At 49.5% G+C, this 14978-nt stretch overlaps 1 protein-coding gene across 1 annotated transcript; it reads right to left on the bottom strand.

The window, feature by feature from the left end:
• Nucleotides 1-816: 816 nt before the first annotated feature.
• On the bottom strand, nt 817-14749 carry Mtnr1b (melatonin receptor 1B). Its single transcript, XM_059266665.1, has 2 exons — nt 14527-14749; nt 817-1688 (listed from the first exon to the last, which is right to left on the bottom strand). The coding sequence occupies exons 1-2, from the start codon at nt 14747-14749 to the stop codon at nt 817-819; spliced, it is 1095 nt and encodes a 364-aa protein (XP_059122648.1).
• Between the last annotated feature and the right edge of the window lie 229 nt (nt 14750-14978).

Here is a 14978-nt window from a genome sequence, read left to right on the forward strand (position 1 = left end):
TGGTGTATTATATGCACATGGTGTGTGAGTATGCATGGTGTGTGTCTCATGTATATGTGTGTGATGTGTGTCTGGTGTATATTATGTGTGGTGGATGTGGATACAGTATGTGGTGTGTGTCTGATGTGCATGTGTGTGATGTGTGTCTGGTATATATGTGTGGTGGATGTGGATACAGTATGTGGTGTGTGTCTGATGTGCATGTGTGTGATGTGTGTCTGGTATATATGTGTGGTGGATGTGGATACAGTATGTGGTGTGTGTCTGATGTGCATGTGTGTGATGTGTGTCTGGTATATATGTGTGGTGGATGTGGATACAGTATGTGGTGTGTGTCTGATGTACATGTGTGTGATGTGTGTCTGGTATATATGTGTGGTGGATGTGGATACAGTATGTGGTGTGGTACATTTGTGATGTGCAGGAAAGGTTGATGGGTAGGACCCTCTGCACCTGCCTTTTTCCTGGGTCCCTGGAAGTCACCCACCTTCAGTACTGTAGATTTTTCTCTTTCAGCCCAGGTCTTCAAAAGAGATCTCTTCCTACTGGCCCTTCAAGGAAGGGACAACATTGGTAACAGGTCAATGTGGCAGGGAAAACAGCATCTCATGGGTAAGGTCTGACTTCTGCCCCAGCCCTTTGGAATCCAGTGTCCGACCTGGAACCAGGAGTGTCTGCAGGTTTGTGCTTGTGGCCACCTGCCAGACTTCCCCAGTTGTGGGCTGTGATGTGAGCAGGTTTGTGCACAGCACTGTGACACAGGTTACACTCCCCCACTTCAGAGCTTTGTTGCTGGGTCCATGTACTTGATGCAGACTAGAGAGCACCCTCCTGGACAGGCATGGGAGCCCCGGCAGCAGGCGGTGCTGGGCTCCGCAGCTCCTCAGCAAGGCAGCATGTGGAAGCATCGTGGAAGCAGCACCCAGTGTTCCAGAGGCCTGAGAGGATCCTCCTGTACTCCCTGCGGAAGTTCTGATTCAGGAGCCCGTAGACAATGGCATTAAGGCAGCTGTTGAAGTAAGCTAGGAAGTAGCTGGTGACAAAGAGCCCCTCTGGGACCTGGAGAGCCGTCGCCTCTGGGTTGATAGCCACTGCAAGGCCGATGCAGTTGAGGGGGGCCCAGCATATGGCAAAAACCACGAACACTGCGAACATGGTTAGGAAACTGCGCAAGTCACCGGGCCTCAGGCGCAGCTTACTCTCAGCCTTGGCCTTCCTTCGGACCCGGAGCACTAGCACCCAGATTCGCAGGTAGCAGAAGGATACCACAGCAATTGGAAGGAGGAAGTGGATGGCCACCACAGCCGCAGTGTACTGGGTGCTGGCTGTCTGGATGAAGGTGCAGGAATAGATGCGTGGGTCATACTCTAGGGACCCCACAAAGAAATTGGGCACCAAGGCCACCAGAGTGAGGAGCCAGACGAGGCTGATGTAAAGGGGGGCATGCCAGTGACTGCAGACGCGGTGGTAGGTTGCACTGTGACAGATGCACCAATAGCGGTTGATAGCAATGGCTGTGATGTTGAAGACAGAGCCAATGACGCTCAGGCCCATCACAAAGGCACTGGCTTTGCAGTGGGCCTCTCCAAGGGCCCAACCATCATGGACAATGGCCACCAGGATCAGTGGGTAAGGGTATAAGGCTACCACCAGGTCAGCCAAGGCCAGACTCACCACAAACAGGTTACCTGAAGCAGGAAACACAGGTTAGCAGTTAGTAGAGGCCCCACAAATCGTGTTCATTATTTATGGGGTGGAGGGAAATCGCTTGGTGGGTAAAATGCTTGTAACTCAAGCACGACACCTGAATTTGATTCCCAGATCCCACACTTTAAAAAGAAAAATAGCGAGGCGTAGTAATAATTCTTATAATTCCAGGGAAAGACAGGCAGATTCCTGGTGCTCGTTGACTAGCTGTCTAGCCTAATCAGTGAGCTCTACATTCTTAAGAGATCCTGTTTGAAACATAAGGTGGATGGCACCTGAGAATACAGGAATGATACCCAAGATTCACCTCTGGTTTCTGTACCCACACATGTTTATGCATTTCCACACAGAAACCCCCCCCCCCACACACACACACATACACAAACACGATACACAGATATGCACACAACATTTTATGCTTCTCTGAACTGCTTTCATCATCTCTGGGAGCGAAAACCAATGGCGTTTAGAGACAGAGTTGAGGACTCAAATTGCATCTGCACTTGTCTACTCAAGCGCTCACTGGCTCCCTTTGGTAACTTGCAAAGCATTGATAGTTACCCTACTTTGTGGTAGGTGTGATAGTGAGAGCAATGCCCAGTGGAGTGGGTGGTCTCAAATAACTGCTTCTAGGACAGGTATTGAGGCATGGTGTCCTGGTTGGCTTTTGTCAACTTGACAGAAACCTACACATATCTGGGTAGAGGGAATCTTAATTGAGAAAATGCCTCCATAAGACTGGCCTCCAGGCAAGTCTGTGGGGGCATTTCCTTGGCTCACGAGTGATGTGTGAGGGCCCAGCCCACTATGGGCAGTGCCAGTGCTTGGCAGGTTGTGTAAGAAAGCTGGCTGAGCCAGCTGTAGGAAGGAAGCCATTGGGAGCAAGACAGGAAGCAGTGTTCCCCTACGGCTTCTGCCTTAGTTCCGCCTCCAGTTTCCCATCTTGAGTTCCCTTTATGAAAGACTGTAATCAGGACATGGGAGCTGAAATAAACCCTGTCCTCCCCAAGTTGCTTTTGGTCATGGTGTTTTATCACAGCAAAAGAAACCTAACTAAGACACACAGGGACGTGACTGTTGTCCTCTTGGCCCATAGTCCTGGAGGAAAGGAGTGGTGGCGATTCCTACTTTGCCTGCACATTCCCTGACTTTCTGAGCTTTCTCCTCTGAATGGAACCCTTGGTAATTTATCATCAGCTCAGCCAGCCAGAGCCTCAGGAAGCCACACAGCCATCCAGGAACGTAACTCGAGTCCCAAGGAGGAGACAGTTCACTCCTGAAGAATCACCTTTGCTCATCCAGATTCGCTGTCTGAGAACACCAGGGCCCCGAATGAAGCACCAGGAACCTGGAGGGTTCCAACATGGAGCTCAGGGCATGAGCAGTTCCCTTCCCTAACACCATTTCCCCCGCCAAGCCTTGTGTTTTCTGAGCATTTGCTGTATGCTCAAAAGGCAGCAGGCTGTCTGCGTGTGGCGTTTCTCAGTGGCATAGCGTACACAGGGCATAATGTTTTCAGACATCTGGCCCATGTGACAAATGCATGCTGGTTGTCGTCAGACAGATGCAGTGGGAAGGCAGGTTGCATTTGTAAAAGGAACTTACAAGTTGCCCAGGACACAGGCGCTTCACCCACCTCAAAATCTGTCCTTCTCCTATAGCTCCACCCACCCCCACCTGTCCTCATCCCACCTGAAGGTTCAGAGCATCAGGGAAGGAAGAGGACAGGCTGAGGTCTAGGAAATGGGTGGGTTAGAGCCTAACAGTCACAAAGTTCAGCTGTCAGACCTTCACATGAGGCACACTCCACTTGCACGTGTCAAAACACAGCTTGGGAAAGGGCTGCCTCCAGCCTACCCTAGTCCCAACACACATACTCACCCTGTCAGAAGACTGGGTGGTATAGAGTGCCTTGGGCAGGGACCTGCAGAAGTGCTTATTTTCATCTCAAAAGCTCCAGGTCAGTCCAGCGCAGAACTGAGAGAAAATAAGTCCCGTCATACTAAGGAAGTTCTCAGGACCTCAGGGCTACACTGGCATCCAGAGCCAGGACAGGATCGAAGAGGACCAGGGGATGTAAGAGGTTGCCAGTGAACTCTGGCAAGAAGTGTGGGGTGAGAGGGAGTGTGGCCCGGGGTCTGAGGAACACACAGGGAGGTTGTCTAGGGATGGTGTATCCTGCACGCTCTGCTCTGCTGCCCTTCATCCTGCTCTGTTATTTGAGGGTTTTAGTTACTTTGTGGATTAAGACTCATTTTCTTTCCAGTTGTTACTTCAAGGTGAGAAACGCACATCTGAGGACCTGCGCCATGTGGCAGATCTGGTTGGCGTCTTCGAGTTTCATTTTCAGTCCTGGTGGTTGTCCCCAGCGTCAGCAGCAGCCTTTGGCTTTCTGGCCGTGACAGTTCATCTTCTTAGTCAGCCTGGCAGAGTCAGAACCACTAAGGGATAGACACATCTCTAGGTGTCTTGAGAGTGTTTCTAGGTTAGGGCAGCTGAGCAGAGAAGACGCACGCTGAATATGGGTGGCAGCATCCCATGGGCGGGGATCCCAAACTGAGGATCCGTTGCCTCTCTCTGTCACTGAGGTGTGATTGTGAGTCATGACCTGTACTGTCCCTTTCCCACCATGATGAGCCACACTCCTACAAGTTACGGCTCAACCCTTTTGTCCTCAAGTCTCCTGTGGCACGTGTCTTGTCAAAGTAACTAGGAAAGCAGCTGATGCACCAGTTCAAACTGTCCCGAGTTCCCAGAAGCAGGGACTGCTTCTCACAACCCAGTTAGGATAAGAATTGCTTTATTCTGGGATTTAAAGCTCCTTTTGAAGTTTGGAGGAGGTGCTGGAGGTGGGAGGGGCCTGAGGTACACTTAGTTCTGCCCATTTCTGATATTGGGCATTTGGGCAATGATTGAACTTTCTCTGTGACTTCTTCACCAAGCCCCTCTCCTGCTGGAGAACCCCCTACACTCTTCACAGTGTTGTTTTTGTAGTGAACACCCCCCCTTTCACCAACACAGGAAGGTTGGTTGCTGCGGATCCTGATGGTTTCTGTATGGACAGCAAACAGTCTCTTGGAATGTACGAATGTGACAGAAAAAGTCAAAAGTGGCTGGAAGCTGGTGCCAGTTCTGCCAGCTGTTTCTCTGGGAAAGCTAAGGCAGGCACCGCTGTGTTAATGCGGCTTGTCCCCTAATAATGCCCCAGAGGCTGCAAACAGCTTGTAAATGGTGAGCAGAACACGTTAGCTCCACGTGGAAAGTGATTCAATTACTCTCTCCTATTAAGCCGGCTGTTCCTAAAAGGCTGAAATCCACCAATCCCTGCTGGAGAGTCATCTGCCCAGCGGTCCTACTGTCTTCTAGCTTTCTTGGCATGAATCCCAATTAGGTGACTGCCGATCTTACATTGCCGGCCATCTGTGAGATGCTGAGATGTTGGAGTCTCTCAGGATGATATTTGGGAGGAGATCCCTGCTGCATCAATTTCTTCCCCAGCCAGGTGAGAGATCAATCAGACAGCCTGTAGCTCTGTTCTGCGTTGTGTGCAATGGCTTGTAATAAACATTCATATACCAGTCTTGGAGTGACTCATCCTGCCTGCCTCTGCCAGACAAGGTGCGACAGTGGGAAGGGGCCGCCACAACAGGGTTGTGTTCTCTGAAGCAGAGCCCTCCATTATTCACAGGTAAAGCACACTGCTTTACACTACACAGTAGCTTCTTATCCCATCTCCTTTCTGGGAATTCTGTCTCTGAGGAGGTGGTCAGCGCTACACTGTCCAGTCTTCATCAGACAGAACTCTGAAAGGCAAAGCCACCCCTGTCCCCAGCCACTCCTTTGCTCACCTTCTGAACTCTGAAGAGTTTCCTTGTGTTTAAAATGCTCTTGGGCATGGAGCTTCAAGTCAGTGTTCACTTGAGCCAGTCAGTTATTCAGCAGGGACCCCTGAGAACCTCCTCATAGCAGTTTGACCGTGCTGGGAGCTTAGAGAAGCGGGGTGAGCAACCCAGGGGCATTCATTCCCTCACAGAGAAGACAGTCAACAAATGAAAGCAGGGAAGTCCACAGCCGGCCCACGCTGGCCGACAGGCTAACCACTTTCAAATCAAAGTCTTCCTCCATCCTTTATTTGATGTACAGTACATCTGTGCTCTTCCGTACACAGGAAAGACATGGCATGGTGCTCAGAGAAAGACCTGTCCTGATGTACCAACACAGAGAAACAGTAGCCCAGGTAGTCCAGGCCACAGCAACAAGGTGGGGAAAGTCCCACGTCAGACAATGAAGAGGGATGGTGTTAGTCAGGCTGAACAACTCCCCCAAACCCTTCGACCTGATGGCTCCCACCCAAGAATGGCAGTGCACCTGCCAAACAGAATCTTACGGTGAAAGGTCCTAAGCAACAGTAATGTCAACATGAATCATGTGAGGCATTCTAACAACGTTTTGGGTGTAAACAATTTTGAGAAGATTGAGCAGATAATTCGTTAGAAAGATGGTTTCCTCACAAGTACCGGAGCAATGGATACATAATCTCATTATGTTCTCAAATTCCTGGAGGGTAGAAATTGTTTTTTTCCAAAGTCTTGTTGTTTATGCAAAAACCCTCAGGGTGTCAGGATGACTCATAGAAAGGCTGAGATAAAGCTGTTCTTTCCTTAGTTATATAAATTACAAGTGTACAGGAAAATACCAAGGAAGATGTATTTAAGAGTCTAAGAAGCGCCGGGCGCAGTGGCGCACGCCTGTAGTCCCAGCTACTCGGGAGGCTGAGACAGGAGGATCGCTTGAGTCCAGGAGTTCTGGGCTGTAGTGCGCTATGCCGATCGGGTGTCCGCACTAAGTTCGGCATCAATATGGTGACCTCCCGGGAGCGGGGGACCACCAGGTTGCCTAAGGAGGGGTGAACCGGCCCAGGTCAGAAACGGAGCAGGTCAAAACTCCCGCGCTGATCAGTAGTGGGATCGCGCCTGTGAATAGCCACTGCACTTCAGCCTGGGGAACATAGCGAGACCCCGTCTCTTAAAAAAAAAAAAAAAAAAAAAAAAAAAAAAAAAAAAAAAAAAGAGTCTAAGAAGCATGTGTTTGAAAGAATAACTGGTATAATGTCACCAAACATTCTTCACAATCATCAGAAGAGATCAGCTTCTGTGGAAATGTGATGATGAGCACCATCTTTTACTTTAACAAATGCAATAGTGACCGAGGACAGTGGATGTGCCACCAGACTCAATGGTATGCACTCGAAACTTCTTGTAAGAATCTTGCGTGTTTAACCAGACAATTTAGATCTTCTAGATGAAGAAGCAGGCACCCAGTTATGCAAATTTATAACAGAGAAAGCTGGAGAAGAACCAGAAGACAAGAGAGCCGGGGAGAAATGGAAGTGGGGTAAAAGGCAAGGATGCAGAGAACTGGTGTTCATCACAAGTGAAGGGCAGAAACAGGACACCGAGCTTGGCAGTGAGGAGATCAGCCAAGATATCAGCTGGGTGAACTCTGCTCTTTGCGGGAAAATAAAGTGATGGCTTATTCTCTCAGTTAGCTTCGTCTTCAAGGAAAGAGCGACAGAGTAACACTTGGACAGGAATATCCCTCAAAGAAAGGATTGTAGAATTTAATTTTTTTATTCTCTATTTTTCCCTTTTCCTTGTTTTGATTGGTGTATGTTTTGTTTATAGTTACTGGGTCACCATATGTAGGTCTTCATTGAACTCTAACATGTACTTTCACGCCTTCTCTTTCTCCCCTCTTCCCTCCCACTCACCTTCTTCCTGTTTCTGTCTCTTTCTCAAATGAAGATTTCTGACACCTGAGAAACACCTAGTCACTGCCTTAGTTACCTCTCTGTTGCCGTGATAAAAATACCCTGACCGAAGCAATTCCAAGGAGGACCTACGGTTCACGCTTCTGAGGTCCATTATGGTGGCGAAGGCATGGGTCACATTCCATCTCCAGTCAGGAAGCAAAAGGCGGTGAATGCTGGTGCTCAGCTCTCCTTTTCATTTGGTCCTGGACTGCAGCCCATGAAATGGTGCCACCCACAGATAGGGCGTGTCTTCGCACGTCTATTCACCTAATGAAGCAGCTCCCTCACAGGCTGCCCGGAGGTTTGTCTCCTGATTCTGCCAAGCTAACAATGTCAACCATCACAGTCATGTCAACTATCATTATGAGCACTGTTCTTGTCTTACTGTTAGTTGTATTGAAAGACCTGAGCGTTTGACACCTGGGTCAGAATAGGATCTTTGTGAGGTAAGACATGAGTTGTCCAGCCGTGTTTCAGGTTGGGATGTGTTCTGACACATGTGAAGTCAGGTGATTCAATCCTCCTGGGAACTTCACAGTGTGCCCTTAAATAAGTACAGATGTTGCAGCCTCCTGTACCCCTTGCCTGCAGTAGTCCTGATGACTAAAGACAGCAAAGAAGGTAGGAAGTTCCCTGGTGATTGCCAACTCCACAAGCACAGAGGCTACATTTGCTCCCTAACCTCTTCAGCAGTACACATTTTACACTGTGAGTTGCAGGAGCCATGCTCAATGTCTGCCGTGTCCTGAAGGACATCATGTCTATGTGTGGAAGCCATGCTTTGGAAATGAATGAAGGCAGTTGGACAGGAAACTCTCTATGACCCCCAGGAAACTGAGAGCTCCCTGGGAAGAACGAGGGAAGATGAAGAGTTCTCTTCCTTATGCAGCTAAAGACATAATTACAGACTTTAAAAAAAATGTTCATTTTTGCTCACTGAAAAGATAATAAGGTACTCAGAGCTGAAATGTGAAGCTGGAGATCTCAGAACCACTGGGGAGGGAGGCCAGGGTGGCCTAGTTTGTTCTTAAGCTAATAACAAATGCCCCATATCCTGCTCTCTGCCTCAGCAACAGAGACAGCTGACACTGAGTGGCACCTTCCTGAGTGCAGGCTAAGTGCTGACTGGAGGGGCTTCCTCTTTCTCTGTCTTCCTGGGGCCGGGGACTCCAGGCCTACTGGACATTTCCTTCCAGGCCTTCAAGTGCCTTTGTCCAGGACCACCCACCTTCTTCAGGTATCACATGCTGTGTTTCCCTATAGGGAAGGGGCAGGGGCTGGCCACAGTCTCTGCACAGTACCAGTGGGGAAGGATAGCCTACCTGCACCTCCTAGGAAAGCCCTCGATTGGGCAAGGGATGGGGGAGAGCCCTGGGTGCCACTGGGCACTGAGGGAAGCATCCGTGTGGGGAGAACAGGCCTTGCATGTGGGCCTATGTTCAGAATATACTCCCTCCATATTTTCCCAGGAAATTGTCAGCCACTGATGCCCTCTGCCTTACAAATGGCTAAAAATTTTCAAAACGGTAGCGCCAACTCACTAACAACACTGTCTAAATGGTCTGCTTACCACAGCTGAGCACAAAAGTCCACTGTCAGATCATGGCTCCTGATTGGTAACAAGGAACTCTGGGTGAGTTGTCGACAAAGCTGGGGGTGATGGACACTGTTGTACATCCCTCAATGCTGGCGGAGAGGAGAAGAGGAAGGTTGGCAGCTTAGAAGGGGTGCCGTTTTCTAGCCTCTGTGCTGGGGACTGTATGGTGGTGGTAGCAGAAAATCCAGGTTTTATAGGGGTGTGTATATGTGTGTGTGTGTGTGTGTGTGTGTGTGTGTGTGTGTGTGTGTGTGTGTGTGTAGGGCAAACCTTGATATCATTGATTTCCATTTTACACACTGAGGCAAGGTATCTTGCTGAGCTTGGTGTTCGTTGATTGATTCAGCTAGTCTGGCTAGCCAGCTTGCTGCAAGGATCCCACCTCTGCCTCCAGAGTGCCGATGTTACAGGTGGGCCAGCATGCCCCCCCCCCAGCATTTATGTGGGTGCTGGAGATCCGAACTCTCTCCCCCTCACATTTGCACAGCAGGCACCTTACTCACGGAGCCATCTACCCCAGCCCTTCAGACGGCTTAAGGTGGTTCAGGACGGACCATCAAGGATGCACCAAAAGAGTTTTAGAGACTGTGGTACAGCTGAGGCTGCTAAGGGACTCCAGCCACTCAGGAGCAAGAGCAGGCACGCATGCCTTTGTGACTGGTCCAGATGTCAGCTTCCAAGGAAAGCACGAGGCATTCTTTGAGCTTTCATTGCTCAAAGCAATGATTAACTTGTCAGTTGCTGTGTTGAGCTGAATACTGTTGTCCAGGACTCTGCCACCCACTGTAGCAGAAGTTCTCCTGTCCCTCTGTGCCTGCTGTTTGCCCAAGGACATTTGGTCCCTACTGTGTACAGGCCTCTGAGGACAGAGCAGAGCAAAAGTCTATGTATTTATTCAACTGGACAGGAAGCTGGGAGGGAGAGAAGGAAGGAGGAAGGGATGGAAAGAGAGAGATGAGGGGCAGTTACTCTGTTGGGGAGAGCACACAGTATCATGGCGGCCTGAAGAGTGTGACACTCACTACACCGTTCACAGGGTTGATAGCAAACGTATGGCTGAGTTGGGGACTGAGGAAGGGGAGTAGACACCAAGGAGGTGGAAGAGCAGGGGACTTCCTGGTGCACGGGACAGCCTGGCCTGCAGGGAACCTGACAACAGGCTGTGAGCAGGGGAGGTAGCCGAGCTGATTGGAGATGGGGGCTGCACTCTGGAAGAGACTGTTCTTTGGATGGAGGAGGTATGAGACTGGCAAGATAGTTCCGGGAAGAGGAGTGGGGAAAACCATCAAAACACTGTAAAGTGTGTGCCAGGGGAGATGAGGGGGATTCAAATTCTCAGGATATAGAGTTGAGGAAAGGGCAGAGTGAGAAATATTATAATAGAGCAAAAACATTTGGGATGAAAGAAAAGAACGACTCCTAAGACTTAGGTGCCTGGGAGATAAAGAGAGGAGGAAGAGCTAGGGATTTGCATCAGGCAAGATGAGGGAATGGAGGTCCCAGGAGAGTATGGCTCTGAGTGTCACACATAGCAGGGAAGGAAGGTTCTAGAAGCTGGGGAAGGAGCAGGAGAAGCAAGATATCTAGAGGGAGCATCAGGAGAGACACAAAATTAAGGGCGTGGTAGTTTGAGTTGAATTGGCCCGCATAAGCTTATAGGGAGTGGCACTATTGGGAGGTGTGACTTTGTTGGAGTAGGTATGGTCTTGTTGGAGGAAGTGTGTCTCTGTAGAAGAGGGCTTTGAGGTCTCATATATGTTCAAGCCATGCCCAGTATCTCAGACCACTTCCTGTTGCCTGCAGATCAAGACATATTAACTTTCATCTCCTTCTCCAGCACCATGTCTGCCAGCATGCCACCATGCTGTACCACGATGATAATGGAGAAACCTCTGAACTGCAAGCCACCCCAATGACTGTTGTTCCTTTGTAAGTGTTGCCGTGGCCATAGTGTCTTTTCACAGCAATAAAAACCCTCACTAAGATAATTTTTTTCAAAAACAAATAAACCAACAAACAAAAAACAAGAGACTTTGGTGTACATCTATGAGGGCAAGTAGAGAGGTGGGAAATAAAGGAGGGGAGGATATCATGGATTAGGGAAGGGTAAGGGAGGGCAGGGGAGAGTAAGGGAGGGTAGGGGAGAGTAAGTGAGAGCAGGGGAGGGTAAGGGAGAGCAGTGGGGGGAATTGGAGGCCAGAAAAGAGAGTGTAGGAGGGGAGAAGCTAGAAGAGGAAGCTAGATGAGAGGTTAGGAGAGGAGAGGAGAGGAGAGGAGAGGAGAGGAGAGGAGAGGAGAGGAGAAAACAGGAGGGGAGAGGACCTGATAGAAGACTGTTTCCGAAGAGAAAGGAAGTGATCAAACCACTAAGCATACATACAGGTAAGGTGGAGGTGAAGTGGACATGACAAAAGTCCGTATGTGCTCCCCGGAGAGCCCCAAGCTTGGCAAGGCCCCAGGAAGCACAATGTGAGGGGACAAGCCACGGTGGGCAGGCACTGGCTTATAGACACACCTGACTGCCCTCCTGGTGGTCAGTTCCCTGAACCTGCCCCCCACTGTCCCCAAGTTCTGTCTGAAATGGGAACTCACCACACAACAACAGCTGGCCTTGTGAGAGTCAGTAAAGGGACCTCATGTCTCCTGGGAAGCATGCTGAGACCTCAGGTGGGCCATGCACCTTGATTAGTGGAAATAAATGTCCTTTACATGCTCTAGTCAGAATTTCATGAGGTTTACGTTGATAGTGATATCGATTTTCAACTTGACAAGATCTAGAATAACCACGGCACAAACCTCTGGGTATGTCTGCAGGACGTAGATGTTTGTAGATAGCATTAATTGATGTAGGAAGGCTCACCTTAAATGTGGGGAGGACCAATCTATGCACTGATTCCTAGACTGAATAAAAACAAGAATCTGAGCTGAGCTGGGCGGTCATGGCACATGCCTTTAATCCCAGCACTTGGGAGGTAGAGGTAGGTGGATCTCTATGGGTTCAAGGCCAGCCTGGTCTACAAAGTGAGTTCCAGGACAGCCAGGGCTGTTACATAGAGAAAAACAAACGAAAGAAAGAAAAAAGAAAGAAAGAAAGAAAGAAAGAAAAAGAGAGAGAGAGAGGGAGGGAGGGAGAGAAGGAGGGAGGGAGGAAGGAAGGAAGGAAGGAAGGAAGGAAGGAAGGAAGGAAGGAAGGAAGATAGAATCTGAGCTGAGAAGCAGCATTCACCTCTTCCTGCTTCCTGACTGCGAGGACAATGTGACCGCTGTCCCACACTCCCGCTGGCCTGGCCTGCCCTTCCCACCATGTGGACTGTACCCTCTAACTGTGAGCCACAGCTAACCTTCCCTTTCTTCTGTTACTTTGTTCACAGCAATGGAAACATAATCTGTACAATATCGACAGATTAAGGGAACAGACTTGAGTACAAAGTCTGAGACAAGTTGTTCTTGAGGTAAATGTAAACTCTTCACTTTAAAAATGACTAATAAAGAGTGAGTAGGGGCTCACTTTTCACAGTGTTGGAGGTTTTCAGAACATTTTGAAATATCACTTTACCATGGTCATTTAGTTTAAGCCAATACTACGTTAAGTAAATAACTGTCACCCACAAAGTCAACCATCATACAAACAAGGGCTGGGCACATGGCACATAGTGAGCACTTGCCTTGAATGAATGTGAATCTTTCATTCATTCCTAGCACCTCAGAAAAAAGGAGAAGGAGGAGGAGGAAGAGGTGGAGAAGGAGGAGGAGGAAAAAAGAAAGAAAACTGGTTAAATTGTATGACTGTTGAAGTTGCCAGTGGGACATGCTAGTTTGTTTCTTCAGTGCTGGGCTGCAGCACAGGCATCAGGAGACAGAAGAATAGCATGAAGCAACTCCACATGCTCTCTATTCCTGGCTGCTGGGAACAGTGGGGATCACTGGGTGGGGCCGTCCTAAGTGGCGTGAAGGAGAAGTGGTATTCTCATCATCCACAGGCAGGAAGCAGCAGTGGCCACTCCCTCAATCATTCCTCTCATGACAGACAGGCTAAGGGCTGAACAGGGAGCATCAGCATGTAGAGGCTTCCCTGGCCCCCAGCATGTCCAGGAGGGAAGCATGAGGACCTGGAGGGCTAGGCACTCTGATCCACAAGGACAAAGCTTGGGGTGGCCAACTTCTGCCTCCCTGCTCAGAAAATGAATGCTTGAGGCTGCTGTACCAGGGTGGTGTGATTAAAAACACAGCAAACACACATTCTGACAGTAACTTACTTTTTGCTAACACATGTCTCTTTTCCAGACCTGCAATGAGGTCTTGAAAAGGTATTGCAGGAAACACCAGCCCCAGAGACTGTGTGAAGTTTATGCTCCTTAACAACGTTAGGGTTCCCACAGGACAACTAAAAACTCACACTTCCCTTCTGGCTTCCTCTGTAGATAAAAATCCTCAGAACCATCTTTAAGATCCCCAAGACATTTATAATCATTTACTAGCAATGGCTTTTGCAAATGGCCTGGCATTTTAGAAAGTCATCTTTAGGCTTTCTCACTGTTTATATTTACACCATTTTCCATTTTACTTGGCCTTAACATGCAAGGTAAGAATTACAAAATTAACAGTGGGTCCCTGAGGTTCCTCGCTGGTCACTTGACTAGCATTTCTCAGTACCCTGTCAGGAGATGAGTTACATGCCCCTCCCTCCCTCTGGTTTTGTTGCTCTGTGGGGAAAAGTTGAACTGGGAATAGATTAGAAAGGAAAAAAATATTTTCAGAATTGCCACCTGATTTAGCCAAATCATTGCTGTGGTTCTCACAGTGAGTCCCACAATTTCTCTGTCTTCATTCAGAAAAGCCAGTGTCTGAATCAACACCCTTGCTTGGAATGGGATCTTCCAGCGACTAGATGAATTTTTGACACAGTGCCCAACAGAATGCTCACATCCATCCATTGCTCGCATCCAAGCAGTGTCCACTCTCTCCTCCAGCAAGGGCTTCCTAATTACCTAGTGAGTGTGGTCAGTTTGTCAGGCGGGGAGAGGGGTGTCTCTCACAGGTTGGGAGTTTCCATGGCCAAAAGGGGCCCCATTGAAATGCCATGGATAGCAGCATGCAACCCTTCGGAGCCCACATCCTGTCACAAACAGGAAAAGCTTGGCTCAATTCACATTGGCACGAGTGTGTCAAGAGTGTCCTGGGTGGCTAGCTGCTAGAGACAAGTTCCAAAATAGCTTCTTCGCACCCGGGAACCAGCACTTTGCCTAACTTCAAAGAAACAAAGTTTGGGACCAGGATGAAATGAATGGCACTGAGGGGGGAAAAGTGGGAGCGTGGGGGTGTTTGTGGGATGCGAAAGGATCTAAGATTCAGGCTTCGAAGCAGTGGCAGGGCACAGAAGGAACCCAGCCCTGAGAAGGCTGGCACTTACCCGCGTTCCGCAGCTTGCGGTTCCTGAGCACAGAGAGGATGACAAGGAGGTTCCCCACGACATCCACGGCTGTGGTGACAACGACCACTGTAGATAGCGTGGGAGCCACCCAAGGAGCCCGGGGAGTCCCTGATGGCCCTGCGCCTGCTGACCCGGACCAGCTAGGGCGCGCCGCCAGCCCGCGGGCATCAGAGCAATTGGCGGCAGAGCTGTTCTCTGGCATCCCGACGCTGTCAGAGGCACAAGATGAGCACTCCTTCGGGCACTCCCGTCGTAGCCTCCTCACCGCCAGCCCGACCCAGCGAGTGCTAGCAAGAGGCGGTGGGGAGGGACCTAAAGGAGACAATTAATTGAACGTGGGCAGAGGGGCGGAGAGAAATAAAGGATCCAGACAAGGACCCGGGCTCAGATGTTGTAGAAAGGATTGCATCCTCAGAGGCACACTCAGGAAC

Source organism: Peromyscus eremicus, chromosome 7 (assembly GCF_949786415.1).
Source record: "Peromyscus eremicus chromosome 7, PerEre_H2_v1, whole genome shotgun sequence".
NCBI lineage: Eukaryota > Metazoa > Chordata > Mammalia > Rodentia > Cricetidae > Peromyscus > Peromyscus eremicus.

Excerpts from the sequence above, each read along its gene's own strand:
- Mtnr1b (XM_059266665.1), bottom strand. The coding sequence starts at position 14,749 with ATGCCAGAGAACAGCTCTGCCGCCAATTGCTCTGATGCCCGCGGGCTG. Across the intron at positions 1,689-14,526 it reads CCGCAAGCTGCGGAACGCGG|GTAACCTGTTTGTGGTGAGT; the intron begins GTAAGTGCCAGC and ends TTCCTGCTTCAG.